This window comes from Rhamphochromis sp. 'chilingali' (genome assembly GCF_963969265.1).
Source record: "Rhamphochromis sp. 'chilingali' genome assembly, chromosome: 9".
Taxonomy (NCBI): domain Eukaryota; kingdom Metazoa; phylum Chordata; class Actinopteri; order Cichliformes; family Cichlidae; genus Rhamphochromis; species Rhamphochromis sp. 'chilingali'.
Window position 1 is genome coordinate 21,105,452 of NC_137936.1, and position 16,265 is coordinate 21,121,716.

The following is a 16,265-nucleotide window of genomic DNA, read 5'->3' on the forward strand; positions in this document are numbered from 1 at the left end:
TATATATATATATATATATATATCAAGATTTGCAATAACGGTAATTACTCAGTAGAAAATGTGTGGTGCCACTTTACCTTCCAACATTACTCCTTTGCACAGAATTGACAGTAAAAAAGGTATTATTTATATACTTCTTACTGTCTTAGTGCTTTCTACCAAGCATCTTAGTCCTTTCAATGTAAAGAATGCAACAACACCAGCTTGTAGCTCTGCATGCACCTGTCTCTTCATGATACAAACCAAAAGTGAAAGTAATGTGAACACTTCTTACACTGCGCTAAAGTAACAAATACTTCACATTGGCAACCTGTTTAAATGCAATAATTTTGAAGCATTATGAATGAAAGCTAACTCCATGTTTAAGTGAAAAGAAATGAGATTAGCAAGGCTATCTGCTTTTTTTAATGGTAATAGCAGAAACTGAAAAACATAAACACAGCACAAGTTTTAAAGTGTTCAAACTTGCATGGACAGGGACAAGCAGAGTTCGGTTACACGGGTGGTGATATGCCTCACTGTTCACTCACTCTTTATTAACTGGTTCTTAAACAAAGAGAAGATGTTATCTTAAACTGGAAATTTCTGATTATTGCAGTGCATTGAAAAACAAATCGGACAAAAAATGAAATGGTAAATGCAGAAAGGCTTGAAAACTTCAGTGCCATTGTCTCACAGTGACAAAGCAAAAACACTGATATACGTTTTCTTTTTCTTTTTTTCTTCTTTTTTTTCTTCTCAAGAGACAGACACGGTTTTGAGTTTAGTTAAGCATTATGTGGTCAAACCAGTTGAGCTGCTGTGCAAGGTGTGTGCCATTGTGTTCCTCCTTGAATAATTCTCACTCAACGGGCTGCATTAGAGTGGATGAAAGACATGCAAGTAGGTGTTAAACTTGTTTATCTAGGCACAGTATACCAAAAACAGCAACACAAGGAATTTTTGACAAAGGCACAGAGAACACATTATCAAGTGCTGTCCAAAAAAACAGAACAAAAAACCCAAATAGGAACTGTTAACTGTTAAAGTAACACTCTGTGTACTGTTTAAGAATACTTTAGTCTTATAAAGGTTGAACCTTGTTCTGATTTAAAAAAAAACAACAACAAAAAAACCCAGAAAAAAACCTCCTTGTGGACTTTGAACTTTGTCGTTTGTGTTGGTTACACTGTAATCAAGAATTCGGAGCAGGAAGTTTTAGGATTATGCGCATTGCTGAGTCTCGGTTGCAGACAGGAACAGAAAGAAAGAGAGGCAGGGAGAGAGAGGGAGGGACTTGTCTTGATTCAGTACAATGACGTGCGGTGTGGTGCAATTTTCACATGACTCAAGCACTTGTGGGATACTTTGGTAAGGTGTGGAGCTGAATACCCAGTAGAAATGCACACTTTGGAGTGGATTACAACACAAGGTTTTAAAGAAAGTAAGACTATTCTCTATTAGATTACTAATTTTGCTGTAGTTTTATGTCATTATACTCCTGTCTTATCTAATGTCATACTACAGTGTTCTTATTTTTCATGTTTGAATGCGTTTTAAGCAAGGACTATTGAGTTAACAGTGAACACTGTAATGGATTTGTTAACAACACAAAGATTGCCAATGCCAGTCAAGTTGCTAGATCTAAATTGTATTGATTAAGTTATTCTGTTAAACAAAATAACTTATTTTTTTTATCTCTTTTTGACTAGACCATAAACAAATGTGAAACACATATTCATATATGTGGGTTTATAGTTTATCTCAGTGCCTCACTCCCTTCCTTGTACAAATAGAGTTTCTATGTGTATAACTTCCAATCTCTAACCCAGCTGATGATCAGGAAGCAGCCAAATTACTCGCTTAACAAGGTTTGAATGTTGCCCTCAGAGAAATATGCGTAGAAGAATGCTGTAGGACTGCTGCAGATACCTAAAGAAGAATGTTGGCTCTTGGATGGTCCTTCTGGTGTATTTTACTGAGTCTACACATGCCACTTCATGGCTTGGAGATTTTTGAACATGACAGCCACAAAGTCATTTGCTCACAGGTACTATAATTTACAGTGCTTAAATACACCGACAATGGCATGCCCTGTACATAAAACACAGTTTTCATTGATAGTTTATCATAATGTCCCTGAACATTTTCATTTCCTGTTTCACCAATCAAGTTATCTGTTCTTAAACATTTAATTAAAAGCAGACAAAAGGTTATATGATCAGAGTGTTTTATGTTTTATAACATAGTCATCAGAACTGCAAATATTGCCACCCAGGCTCATTCAGTAACAAGTCAAATGTTTTTCCTCCAATTTTTTTTCTCCTTAAAGGGTCTCTCTAAATGCAAGATGAAAGATGAGATGCCTGTTAATCCCAGCAAAAACACTGTGGATGTTCAGACACTAAAACCAGATTTTAAGCTCTGCTGTACGAACAAGACAGCATGTGCATTATGTTTGGTGATAGACATAGAGTTTAACATCGATCCAGATGAAGACACGGAGGATCAAGGCTCCTCTGGCTCAGAAATGGAAGAATACAGAGAAGACAAGATCACTTCACAAGGTATTTGAAATCCACTTATAAGTTCAAACATCAGCCTTGTATTAAAACAAAAGGAAACTGTAACGTGCCTTTTTATGTGATGCAATTTTTAAACTTTTGTCTTGGTTGAAGGAAAGCCACTACAGTGAGCAATGACTCTTATTTACTTGAAAGTCAGAGTTACTTGCTGCGATATACAAGCAGATGTGTTTTGAAAGCCATCCAAGTGAGATGTAGAAGAACATGTCCTGGCATGTTGGGAATCATCACTGGAACAATGAATGAGCAAACATGGAGTTTATTTGTGAAATGGTTCGTGTGAAATGAACACGTGTTTTGCTAACAAAACAACAATTTAGCTCACAATAAAAATCAGTTACATCTGATTTGCTTTTTCATAAGTCAATCTGAAGAAGCAGAGGTTTGTTGCAACGCTGTCATAGATAACAGTGGCACAAGTGAAAACCACTAGCTTCAGTTACTAATGGTTAGTAATACAATATAAGTCAAGCGTCTTGACAGATAAGACTACTGGCTTATTGTGGAAATGAAGTTTCAATTCTTTCTTATCCACACCTTCGTTTGTTTCTGTGTTACCACAGGGTCATTGACAGTATGTTATTGCACAGAAGCGTCCATGCCAAAGTGCAAGAAGGTGGTGTTTACAGTGAATAATGAAGCTCTTACTCAACAAAACCAGCTAAAGGTATTGTAAACCCCATGTACTTTGCACTGCCATTACTGCCTCACTTCCAGCATACTTGTCTCATTAACGCTGATCTGTATGTGACTTCTACAGATCTCAGTGGTGATTACTCAGTCAGATGGCTTTCCCTTTGAAATCTCCCTGATTGTCCGTAGCTCAAGTATAACTGAAAGGGTTGCTGCTCCTTCTTTTAATGAAGGTGTGTATTTTTAATTACGTTTGAACTATAAAGCTACAGCTTATTACACATCTGGCAACAGTGACATATATACCTGTTTGTTCTCAGTGTGCTCCCAGGAACTGCAGAAAACTTTACCAGAGTGTCAAGGTAAAACACACAATCAAACAATGTCCCTGTGCATTAAAGCAAAAAACAACAAAAAGAGAGAGAGAGAGAGAGAGAGAGAGAGAGAGAGAGAGAGAGAGAGAAAACATACCTAATAACTGACACTGATTTCCTCTTTTCAGTGCCCAAATTCACATTTGCAGTAAACTCAAAGATGAATCAAGTGGAGCTGCAGCTTGAAGACGGGAATAAGATCCCCCCCTCGATGTGCATCCAGTACGAGCAGAAAGGAAGGTGTCAGGTTAGTGATATCAGTGCCTTAATTTCATGACATTTATAGTTTGTCATTTATATTCTGTACAAAGGTTGGAAAGGGTTTGACTTTTTTTTTTAGTAAAAGAAGCAAAAACACCATTCCAAGTAAAACTGTAGCATTAAAATTTCACTTTATTTCAAATTATTAGAACGCATCAGAGGAGAAATTACTCATCATGTGGAGTTTTTCATGATGTTATATAAACACGAATAAGTATACAATCATAATATTCGATGGCTGGTGTAGGTGAAGCTAATTTTATTACTTTTAGTGTGTGTGAAGAAGGTATTTAGTTTAAGGAATAATTCGAGAATTTGAGGAGGAAATGCTTTCACTGCTTTATTAAATGCACTGCAAATAATAATAAGTAATCATTAACACTGCAAAGTAACTACCTGATAAACATAACCTGATAAATGTAGTGAATATTGTCTTCCTCTGCCCACAAAAGTAGCTGGGCAATTAGGCAAATTGTACTAAAGTTGTACTACTCTTTGCTGAAGCCATTTTAAATGTTACTCTGCAGAGTTGGAACAGGATGACCATACCACTGTACTCCGTAACCCGCTGCATGTGTCTCCAGGTATAGCTCTTTTACATGATTTCTCCTGGCTAATATCAGCAGTCTTGTGTCCCATGCAGACTTATATGACTATCATATTCACATATTCACATGTCCTATAGCTGTGGTACGAGGATGGACAAAGGTCTACACGGTCACTACAATGCCCCTTCAATAAATCTGGTGAGAAAATTTGAGCAATGTGTATTTATTTAATTGGGATGATTACCTCCTTGAAATGTAGACATCATAACTCACTATGTGTCTCCCCTAGATTCTCTAAATGAATCACAAAAGAACATATGGGAAAATATCACCGTGTCAAAGCCCCATGTACAAATGACCAGCTTTGGAGAAATGTTATCCTGGAACGTGTCTGCACCTTGCAGGCTGGATGGTAAAGTGTGGCTGCTTAAGAAACACAGTCGAAGCAGGAGTGCCTTCAGCCAACAGCTGGAAAATGGCACTGCATGGAAACAAAACATCAAGGGACTCTGGGTAAGAAGTGATACAGCCTAGTGAGGCGTGCACTCCTCTTTTTCAGACTCTTCACTATTACTATCTATCTATCTATCTATCTATCTATCTATCTATCTATCTATCTATCTATCTATCTATCTATCTATCTATCTATCTATCTATCTATCTATCTATCTATCTATCTATCTATCTATCTATCTATCTATCTATCTGTTTTCAAGACCACCTGAAAATGGTAAAAAAAAAATTCATATTTTACATGGTTGGATCTTAACAAGGTTCCATGTAGAGCTTCAACATCCAACAAGAAGAAAGACAAAACATTTTTTGGAGCACGCAATTTATTGAAAACAGTGCTGAAACAACTCAGACAATTATGGCGCCCCTTCCACTGTGGCTTGTAGAAAACATCTCAGGTGGGATCTGCTTGTCATGCCAGTAACGTTGGAATCAAGGTTACATTTTTTCTCATCAGAGAATAAAACTTTCTTCCACCTTTCAATGTCCCATGTTTGGTCCAAACGGTCAGGTATATGGATTTCAAGAGACTCTTTTTGCGACCCTGCTTATGCAGTTCAACAACCTGACGACACTCAAAACGGGAACATTTTTTTTGCTTTTGCCTTCAGAACACCGTGACAGTGTGATTACCTGACAGAATTTGACAATGAATCAATTTTTTTTGACAGATTTGGCCTTTTGATCAGCTGTAAAACAGCCTGTTTCAGTTTCAGCGTTGTTTTCAAAAAACTACATGCTCAAAAATGTTTTGTCTCACTCCCATTTCTTCTTGTTGCATATTGAAGCGCTACTTGGAACCTTGTTAAGATCCAATCATGCAAAAAAATTTTTGCCATTTTTGCAAGTGGTCTTAAACTTTTGATCGGGATTGCATGCACTATATCAGTTTGTTCCAGCTCTTAATTGAAAATAAAGGACATTTGCAACGAGTGAAGTACCAATATTAGTATCAATGTATCTGTATTAGACAAAAATAAAATAAAACAGTGTCTAGCTGAACACCCTATTTTATAAACTAATAGGATTTGCAATTGTTTCATCAGGTGAACACATTTGTGTTTGAAAATGTACCCCTCCGGCCCTTGCCGTGTTTGATGGTAAAGTATTCCAAAATGTATAGACTTAGTCATACCTGATTCCTGAACAGAGGTAACTCCTTTGTTTTTATTTGTTTGTGCAGATGAGAGTAAAGGGAATGGAACATGACCTAGGTCCATTTTGTTTTGATGACAATGGTAGGTACATGTCACATTTTAAAAATTGTAAAAGAATAGCATTCTTCTATTTTCTGAAAAGGGATTTTATTTTTTCCTAGTTGCAGCTGGCAGGTGGCGCTGGAGTCTCCTAGCCACTGCTGTTATGCTGCTGGCTTTCATTACTGTGCTGTTGTTATGGTCCTTTCATAAATCTATCAAGGGTAAGTTTGAAAATTTCCTTTTCTTTTTCGCGTTAGTAGTCTAACAATAACATCGCGTATTCACGGTGCAGCGAATCAGTTATTTGTGAAGAGATAAATATCCATGTAGTGATAAATCCAGTGATTTAAATTTACCTGTTCTTACTTTTATAGGATGGGTGTGGAGCTGGCAACACGGTGGGATAGTAAAAAGTGAGTTTTTTTTCTCTACTTTCACTAAAAAACACATACACATACACCCACAACAATACAATTCTGACTTACCTTTCTCTAAAGTTGGTAAGATGCGTCATGTTGTCCTGCTGAGCCCCCCAGACGTGGATGATGCCACTTCTAAGTTGGTGTGTCAGATCGGGTCCAACCTCAGCGACAAGGGCTTCAGTGTGTCTGTCGACCAGTGGAGCAGGAGGGAGCAGTGTAATTGGGGGCCTCTGCCATGGCTGCATTCACAGCTGCTGGAGCTTAACAGCCTGGGTGGCCGAGTTCTGCTGGTTCTGACACGTAGAGCCTTGGAGAGAACCGAAGAATGGATGCACTGGAACAAAGATATTATCAACGAAAGCATGGGGAACAAAGAAAATGATCTACCAAAGCTGTGGTCACCGTATTCTGATTTGTTCACAGCCTCCCTGTCCCTCATTCAAGCTGACAAGCTCCTTGATAGAGCTGGTAAACGTTTCGTTCTGGTGAAATTTGATTCCCACCCAAGAGAGACTCACACCAGAGACAGGTGTTTACCAGAGCTTCTTCAGGGGCTGCCACTGTTTAGTCTTCCCTCTCAGAATCAGTCTCTCCTAGCTGAGCTAACTGTGACAAAGACAGAGAGAGGATCATATGGAGGAAGGTGAGGTACTCCAATGGCTAAAAAGGGACCAAGACCAGCAAGAGGGCATCATCGTGTAAATCTTTTAAATCCCCCAAATGTACTTTAATAAGCTGTATTGCTTTTTTGTGTACATGAAGAATATGTTCATCAGAGTTGGCTGCCATGAAGATGATATGCTAATGAAGAATAAGACTCCCGACTCAGTGATAAGTGATACAAATACAGTCAACAAATTCCATACAGAGACCATAACCAATAATCTGTTGTTCTAAATCTCCACATACCTTCAAGCCTTATTTTATTTTATTTTTTAAATCTGCTTAAGCAGAAGCAGCTGCTGTACCAGGACAGTGTATACAAACTGACAGTATAAACTAAGTCCTGACATGTCTTGAGATGATCATCTCTGTACACAAAGACAACGGCAAAAAAATCTGGATGATCTATTCATTTTGGTCTTTTAGGGGATTTTTTGAAAGCAAGAACGATTATAGTCTTATTGTCAAAGCTGCAAAACTGTAACTCCTACAGACTAAAAATAACCGTGCACGGAAGCCTGTCCACACCTGTCTATAACTATATTTGCCTCTGTTTTTGTTTTTTTGTTTGGTTTAAAAGCTAAAACACATCGAGTTATGATTGGTCTTTGGAAGGACAGCGGCTCTTATTGGGCCAGTGTAAGGACTTACTGAAGTACTTGTTATAAGTATTACCACATTCCGTAAGAGCGGTGTCTTGGGACGGATATGTGCTCCGCCCGCGCGGGAGGTGTGAGTTATCTCTGCAACCGAACACAATGTAGCCAACAGCCGGGTCATGTGTCAAGCGGGTCTGTCTTGGATTCACTTCTTTTAAAGTTTTCTGCCCGTTTCACCCTATAGCAGCGCGAAGGTAACGAATACTCTTCATTTCAGAGTCAGTTTGTTGCTGGTCGTGTTGCTTGTTTTAGTGTCAGATTTTCTGTCGGCTGATATGTTTTTTTTTTCAACGTGAAACATGAAGAACCAGAGACTGGCATCAAGGCTACTTTATATTTAGAAGCACGGTAACCGAGTACGTCCGGTTTCTTTTGGTTTTGTTTGTTTGTTTATGTTAATGTTCGTTTTTATATTGAACCAAACAGTGGTGGAACAAATAAATTAACTAAGAATATTTTAGAAGTTAATATCCTTTATATGGAAAATCCTAATTAGGGTGTGTTAAGCAATGTATTCTGTTACCCCAGCCAATACTGGAGGTTTCCATTTTTAGACTTTTCGGGAAGTAAAACAAAATTTATTAGCTTTATAGCAACTTAATAATTTCTGCTCAAGTGTGGTGCATAATTTGCTACAGCTGCAGATAATATTGAGTACAATGTAAACAATGTAACCACTCTACTGGGCAAACTAGGTGATGACATCATTTCTAAATTACCACAAGCCTCTTTTTTTCAGCATTTAGTTCAATAAAAAAAATCAATCAATAAATAAAAAACAGTCAGAACATATAAGACAACAAATACCTTTGATATGATATATCTGTGATGTTCCAGTAACTGTTGATAATAGCAGTTAATTGATATAGCTTTCAGAACTGTAGTAGTATTTTTGTGTATTTTTAAGCAACCTTTGTTTATATGTAAAACTTTAATATATAAAACCTGTGTCAAAACAAAACAAAAACGTTTGTGTTATGTGTGAAATATTGTGAAGCAGTGTTGGAGACCATTAAATATAATTGTGGAAAATAACTGATATTGTCATGAAGTAAACAGATAAATCTCACTTTATCTCTACTAACACAAGCACCATTTCGTAAAGACATGGTATTTTGGAGCAAATTCATAGTTTCATCTTCTGGCCAGATGGGCATGAAGAGTCTCCACAGAAACCTGCTTCAGGGTGTTTGTCTATGGAGTCTGCTGGCTGTTCAGGTGAGCAGTTGTCCAGATAGCTGCAGTTTGTGTTCAGGGCCAGAAAATGACCAGTGTGAGGAATGCAGAGATGGATGGACACTCCATAATAAGATCTGTGTAGGTACTGTATACAGAGCTTCTTTCTGGAGTCAAGACATTATCACTTATATATTAAATTTTTTTAAAAAGGTGTTTTTACATTTTTAAATGTTATGTTTTAGACATCGATGAGTGTGGCACACAGCTGGGTAACTGTCCTCCAAACAGTTACTGCTTTAATACAGAAGGATCCTTTGAGTGCAGAGGTCAGTGCCTTAGAGTTGGTGTTAAAGAAACTATGTTGGATACTCATGCAGAAAATTAAGAATTGGACCTATTGCTCACTTGTTTGCTTATTATTTGCAGCAGCTTAAGAATGCAATGCAGGCAGTGGATTAAAAAAAGGAAATGACCCCTCTTTTCTCAGGCTGCGACGTGGCCTGTGTGGGCTGCTTGGGTAGCGGACCAGCACGCTGCAGGAAATGTGCTTCTGGGTACAGACTGACAGGATCCAAGTGTTTGGGTAAATACAAGAGAATAGTTTGTGCATGATATATGCATGAGTTCCAAAAATGCTGGAACACTGTAAAACTGGCCTGTGCCATATTGTGTTGTAATAAAATACCTGGTATGATTCTTTCTCACAATATAAAAGTGTTTTTGCAATATTGTTGCCTTAAAAATAGCACAAAATGCACAAAAATGAGACAAGCTCAGGTGTGTTTGAAGAAAGAGCTTGTATGTCAGCCTCCAGTGAAAAGAGTACACTGAAAAAATATGCAAGAAAATTGTTCCCATTAGAGGTCAAAACAACAAAACTTGAGGCAAAAACACCATTGAGTGCAACCAGGCTATGAAGGAGGAGATACTAGTAGATGATTAAATGTGAACCAAAAGCAAACAAATGACTCAGTAAAGCATCGCTAGCTATATGTACTAGTTTCACTCTATATGACAGACAGAGCAAAAAGTAGGTGAAAAATAATGATGCAGGTACATGGTGGAAAAGTAGAGCTCCAAAGTTCTAGCTGCTTAAAAAGTCTGACCATTCTGTTGCTATTGTTTTGCTCAGATATAGATGAATGCAGTGACCGTGTGCTTGCCTGCCATGGTCTCGATGAGATTTGTACCAACACAGAAGGATCTTTCCGTTGTGACTGCGCTGAAGGATTCATCCGCATGGACAGTGTTTGCGTGAAAAAGCAGTTGCCTCGTGAGTGCCACCTAATGTTAACCATGGACACTTACAAATACATGAACAGAAAATTTGCTCAAAGGAAACCAAACTGAATTCTTCTTTTCTCCCACCCTTCTGCAGATTTTGAGGAGAAAGGTCTATTTGAGGATATCCAGGATGATGAGGTGGAGATACTGAAGCAGATGTTTTTTGGGGTGGTCCTTTGTGCTCTGGCAACACTTGCAGCAAAGGGAGATTTGGTCTACACATCTGTGTTTATGGGAGCATTGGCAGCCATGGCGGGTTACTGGCTTTCTGATCGAGGCGACCGATTGTTAAACAGCTTTGTAAAGGGACATTAGAGTTGCAGACTTTTGCAAAGAGAACTTTACAGGAAATGGACAAACCAATGCGCTGCTGCTTAGAGTGGCCATGGAGTTTTGCATTATTTTGTATTGTGTGGAATATAATATGTGCTTTTAAAAATGTCTTGTTTGTTAAAGTGTATAAACTATTACTTTAAGTTTATGCTGCTTATAAAAATTTTTGATTCAGGAGGGTGACATTTAGTGTGCCTTATCTTCTGCAAGTCTGCAGATTTTTCTCAGACTCATGGATTTAAATTGTTTTTCCATAAGTCAGTGTGTGATATCATGGTCCTTATGGAGTACGGAAAAGAAAATATATTTGTGCAGTGAGATTACAAAAGGTTGATTCAGTTAAGCAGCTAAAGAGTTGAAGTGCATTTGGTGGTATCTAACATCGTCTTATTTCGTAGAATAAAATTACAGATGTCTTGAATTCTATGTGCACATTGCAGTTTTAGTGAGTTTGATTACGGAGATTCAAGTAAAACCTGTTAAATCTTTAAAAGTATTGGCACAGGCACCCAGGAAAAACTGACTTTCAGGGTCTCAAGTATCTTTCTCACAAGGACGTTAATGAAGCTGCAGACATCTAAATACCACGGTGAATGTTGTCTCACTTTACACAAGTAAGAGCCAAAGAATCCAAACTAAAGATCTAAACAAAGGGGGGAGAAGGTATCTTAGCAGAAGGCTTAGGAAGAAAGTCATGTGTTTAGATTATTATATATATCAAACAAACACATTAATGTTGTGCTCCTGCAGCAGTCCAAGGTAATGACCATGGCCAGTTTTCCATATAAAATGCTGCTGTTATTTGTATGTACTGCATTAGAAATGACCAACGATTGGGGTTTTTTTTCTCTGTATTTGGAGCAGCCAAAATACAATGAGAGGATGCTTTCACCACCCTTTTTTTTTTTTTTTTTTTTTTTTTTTAGGTACACCTGTTCAGCTGCCGTTTATGCAAATATATAGTTGGCTAATGATTTAAGTGACTTTGACTATGTCAAGGTTGTTGTTGCCAGACAGCCTGGTCTCAGTATTTCACAAACTGGTGATCTATTTAAAATTTCCCAACATAACCATCTTTATAGTTTACAGATGATGGTCCAAGGCATGTGGACCCCAGCTCAGCAGCCAGACCCTGAACTTTAACATGTAGCAAAAGCAGCGATGAGCAGTTAGGCTGCTGCCTCCATTTCTACCTGTTCATGTTTCTGAAGTCAAAGTCTCTCTGTGCTGGTTTTCATCTTTGCTTTTTGCTGTCAGCACAAACTAAAGGAAAGATTATATGTCCTCATTAGGATCCTGATTTGTGTTGGTGTATGGAAATTTGTAGTAAAGCTGTTATGTTCAATGCTTTCCATGTGCACATTTTTCAAGGTATAAATGCTCAAATAAATACTTTACATACAGTTATTCTGAATCAGTCATCTTCAGTGAGCATTAAATCAGGTTTTAACTTAAAGAAGGTAGACAAAGTTTATGTATAAAGTAGCAACTGTTTAAGTGATTTTAGTTGAAAAATCACAAACGCAGACAGAAAGAAAGTCACCTTTATTTGATGGATATAAACAAGCTGGCCAACACTCAATAGTAATATTCTGATACAGCACATACAATAGCAAACTGGGGCACTGAGGACAGCCTCCTATAGTTTTTATAAAACAAAACATTACAGAGTATCCATGCTTTTTTTTTTCCCCAAACTTACTCAATCTCACTTTTTTTTTTTTTTTAATTTAGGGACTTTCTCTTTATAAAGTTGTTGTTGTTTTTGTTCAGTTTTTTTTAAATAGTTTTATCTTGTGCATTCACACAACAACATACACGCACTCATAAACAAATAAATTGCAGTTATGCACGCACACATCCCTCTTTTCTGAATGCATTTACACCAGCAACTCCAAGAACATGCTGCACTCTCACAGAACTGCACAGGCTGTCTACTAAGGGGACACAGTAAGTGAGACACACATCACTCTCAAACACAACATCACACCGTCACAATGCACGATGCAGATGCAATTAATGTATGAGGAATGATGCTTTATGGGAGATTAGCTCACGTTCACACGAATAATCATTCAGCATGCTGGACACATTTAGTTTGCTCCTTGGTTTTTACTGTACACCTCAAAACATTTACCTATACAAATAGTACAGTCTCAAACTGGCATGTTCAGTGCACCGAAAAAATAGAAAAAATAAAGCTAACTTAAATACAAAAAAATGAATAATAAAAAAGTAAACATAATATTTGTTCCGTTAAACAAAAGCGTTTCTGGCATTGGTCACAGTGATTTGTTTAATCCAAAGTTTTCAGTGATTTGCAGTAAAACAAAAACAACCTGTTTACAAAAATTACTGGTGACTTTTCAAGTCTTTCTACACATCTGTTTCTAGGCACCGATGAAGCCTTGCCTTCTAAAATCTGCCACGCGCAATGTCAGATTACTCTTGCGTCTAAGCTCAGGAAACCAGTCCCAGCCTCTAAGCCTTGGTGTCTCCGAAACCTTTTTTTGACGCAACAGTAGAGAAATCGCTCTGCATAGAGAACAGGAGATTATCCTTACATCATCGCTTTCAGTTGGCACATTATGTAAAAATCGACATGCATGGGCACAATTGAAATGTCGTCTACCATGTAAATCATATGTTACTATTTCATGGTAGGAGAACTCCCTACTTCAAGTATTCAGTAGATAAGGACCTGAAAATAGAGGATTCATACTTCATCCCCCTCTCGGTGTAGTGAGAGGATTGTTGCTCCTCTGTCTGTTTGCATTGTCTTCCCTTTTGTTTTTTTAAACATCCAAGTCAGGATTTATCTTAACATTTGTAAACACAAACAGCAAGGTTTCACACGGTCTGTTGGTTCTTGGTCAGTGGATCAGAGCCGTAACGGTGGGAAGCAGACACATAAAAGATGATGCACAGATCACCTTGGAGTGATGAGTAAATGGAAAGACATTTATATACAACAACCAACACTTGGCCATAAAAGGGAGACACACAGGCACTATGAGGGTTAGAGAGAGGAACTGGGGATTGTAACAGTCTACTTCATTTTTCCACTATACTGTAACAATTTGTGTGCGCGTGTGTTTTTTTTTTCTACTCGGTTAGCTGTCACAGTCACATACATCATCACTTCGGCTTACGAGACAACAACAACGACAAACACACGAAGGAAATGCATCCAGACAGAGTCACTCAAACCTCCGGTTGGGTGATAACTGTGATAGTCCTCTCACAAGTGCAAGCTTCTGACTGCTGAGTTCAGCAGACATAATCTCAATGCTACCTGTGCGAGCTGCAAAATTAAAAAAATAAATAAAGTCGCTGTTCAAAGTCGTCACCACAGGCAAAGTGGTCTTCAACTGAGTTGTTTTTCACATTAAGAAAGGAATGTAATAATGTCACCTTTTCTAAACTTCTAGATAGATTTGGATACACTTCTTTGTTTCCCATAAACTGTCCTAAAGCTCTTAATTTTTTTTTATTTGGGCTGTCCTGTATTTTCAGACAGGGAATGTTAAATTTGCTGCTGAGGGGGGTTTTCATATACAGTATAAATCAGAGGAAAATCACACCGCTCAACGCTCTAAATAAGACATTTCTCAGACCTCCAGCCAGATAGAAAAATAACCATGAAGAAAAAAGAAACATATATATTATATATATATATATTTATATAGTATCTTGTCAGTTTGAAATGATTTTCTGACCACATATAGACACACTCTATAGATTTCTCTCTATATGTATAATATATTCATATCTATCATATGTGTACAGTTTTTACGAGGCACAGGCCACCTTGTTGAGAAGGAGAAAACAAGTCACTATGTTTGGGGAGGTCACACAAACTACTGCTGGAAGAGTACAAGGGAGAGGGGAGCAGGAGCATACTCTAGGTCAGACACTGGTGTGTCAGTGGCTCCAATAGACCTGCAGGATAAACATCTATTGGACACTGCCTTCTCTTTATAGTCTAGAATGATGCTTATAGTAGCAGTATTTGCTGAGGGACCTAGCCTCTGTTTGTGGATCACAAACCCCATTTGTCAAATCATATGTACAAAGAACTCCTTTACAGTTGTTTATGAAGCCCATTGTGGGATCAAGTCCCTTTACTGTAAAAGGACTAAAAGATGCTCTTTACCAGGTCTTCTCACACCGTTTAGTTTGAGCACCAGCAGAAGCACCATTAGTAAAAATTCCTGCAACACAGAGGAGGTGCATAGGTGCATAGTCTCAGAAATAATCTAAATAATCTGATCAATATATTCTGACCACTCCCTTGGCTGCTGTGATTGGACAATTAAATCATTTTGACTTGATTTAAGTAAGGATGGGAATGCATTCACTCTATGTTTACATCTGCATAGTTTATTTCTTTTTTTGACTACTTTTGATTAAAATGAGGTAAGATGAAGATAAAATCCAGTGCAGCCACAGCCTTAAGGCTAAAACTAGCCAGAGAACTGGAAGGCCCTGCTTGCACAGCCACAGAGACCTCTTGATGTTGCAGGCAAGGCTCAAGCCTGTCATCAGTCAGATCAAAGCTCTTCGTTTTACCAACAAGAAATGACAAAAGAAACCCTAAAACCACTTAATCTGGACTGTGTGGAACATGCTAGTAAAGGGACACCACGTCACGTTTAGAAATGCTGAAGAAACACATGGCAGGTAAAAAGGTTAAAAAAAGAAAAAGAAAGGAAGAAGTCACTGCGTGCCACGGAGGGAAAATATAGCTCAGCAAAACAATCTGATGATTACAACACGCCGAAGGTCATGACAGCCAGGCAGAGGGGTCAGATGTCACCAGGTGAGTCAGGAGGGCAGTGAGGATTGAAAAACCATGACAAGAGTCAGGCGGAGGAGCCAACCAGAGCCAGAGGAGTCAGGCAGGTGAAACAGTCAGCAAGACAACCATGATCTTGAACCAGTCAAAGGAAGAAGGAGGAAGGAAGAAATACTGGGCTGACAGACGGTCATGAGATCTCTGCTGGGTGGATCAAGAGAGCGCCGTTGGCCTGAACTTGTGACAGACAGGTGAGTTGACCTCGGTGTAACCTCTGATACAGTGCTCCCGTGTTAATCACATCTCCAAGCAACAATTAGACACACACAGAACATCTCTTTCTCCATATCGTTCTCTCTCCTTCCATTTCAGTTGTGAATATCTAATGTTGTGTGAAGTGGAGTGCGTCTTGTCCTGTTCACACCAAGAAGAGCTCCCACATCACCTTAAACAGAACATGAAGGAGACAGTGGAAGTTTCAGTTTGGAAAGATTTTTCTTTTAGTGTAATTAATATAATGTTCACTACAGCATGTCTATGCGTGTCCAGATGGGTGAAATACCTGCTCAGCTGTCAGTCTCTATGCATGACCTGCACACCTGAGTTCCCCCTCCTCTTCCTGGGAAAAAAAGGTCCCGTTGCTGGGTACTGATTGAGTGGAGGTAATAAATATTTAGTTGGGTAGTGTTACAACATCATGGCATGGCTGTGCTCCTCCAGTAGTGACTGAATCATCTGAATGTGAGAAAAAAAAATACAAAGATATATAAAGATAAAAATATAAATCTGACAAACATGCTGAGATTTTTACAAAACACCACAGACTCCGCTGGCA

General features: G+C 38.3%; 3 protein-coding genes across 6 annotated transcripts in view; 2 read left to right on the forward strand and 1 right to left on the reverse strand.

Annotated features, from left to right (window-relative positions):
* The first annotated feature begins 1,292 nt into the window (after positions 1-1,292).
* Positions 1,293-8,871, forward strand: LOC308402095 (uncharacterized protein). Its single transcript, XM_080890703.1, has 15 exons — positions 1,293-1,423; positions 1,870-2,029; positions 2,312-2,546; positions 3,128-3,231; positions 3,325-3,430; positions 3,518-3,559; positions 3,700-3,818; positions 4,360-4,416; positions 4,518-4,578; positions 4,670-4,893; positions 5,940-5,993; positions 6,077-6,131; positions 6,212-6,313; positions 6,467-6,505; positions 6,590-8,871. The coding sequence occupies exons 2-15, from the start codon at positions 1,922-1,924 to the stop codon at positions 7,159-7,161; spliced, it is 1,878 nt and encodes a 625-aa protein (XP_080746829.1). The 5' UTR covers positions 1,293-1,423; positions 1,870-1,921; the 3' UTR covers positions 7,162-8,871.
* creld1a (cysteine-rich with EGF-like domains 1a) lies at positions 7,901-11,544 on the forward strand. Of its 3 annotated transcripts, none has more exons than XM_080890704.1 (6): positions 7,901-8,030; positions 8,927-9,157; positions 9,258-9,341; positions 9,503-9,598; positions 10,148-10,288; positions 10,394-11,544. In XM_080890704.1, exons 2-6 carry the CDS (start codon positions 8,944-8,946, stop codon positions 10,612-10,614), a joined length of 756 nt encoding a protein of 251 aa, XP_080746830.1. In that variant the 5' UTR covers positions 7,901-8,030; positions 8,927-8,943; the 3' UTR covers positions 10,615-11,544. The 3 variants fall into 3 exon arrangements, with proteins under 3 accessions (XP_080746830.1, XP_080746832.1, XP_080746831.1); XM_080890706.1 differs by having other exon boundaries at positions 8,986-9,157; XM_080890705.1 differs by lacking the exon at positions 7,901-8,030 and adding an exon at positions 8,055-8,192 and having other exon boundaries at positions 8,986-9,157.
* A 4,484-nt stretch (positions 11,545-16,028) lies between these two features.
* Positions 16,029-16,265, reverse strand: part of erc2 (ELKS/RAB6-interacting/CAST family member 2) — a 45,552-nt gene continuing 45,315 nt past the window's right edge. For both annotated transcript variants that reach the window (XM_080890422.1, XM_080890421.1), the window contains one exon: positions 16,029-16,165. The gene's annotated coding sequence lies outside the window, so the exon portion shown is untranslated. The remainder of the gene's footprint in view (positions 16,166-16,265) is intronic.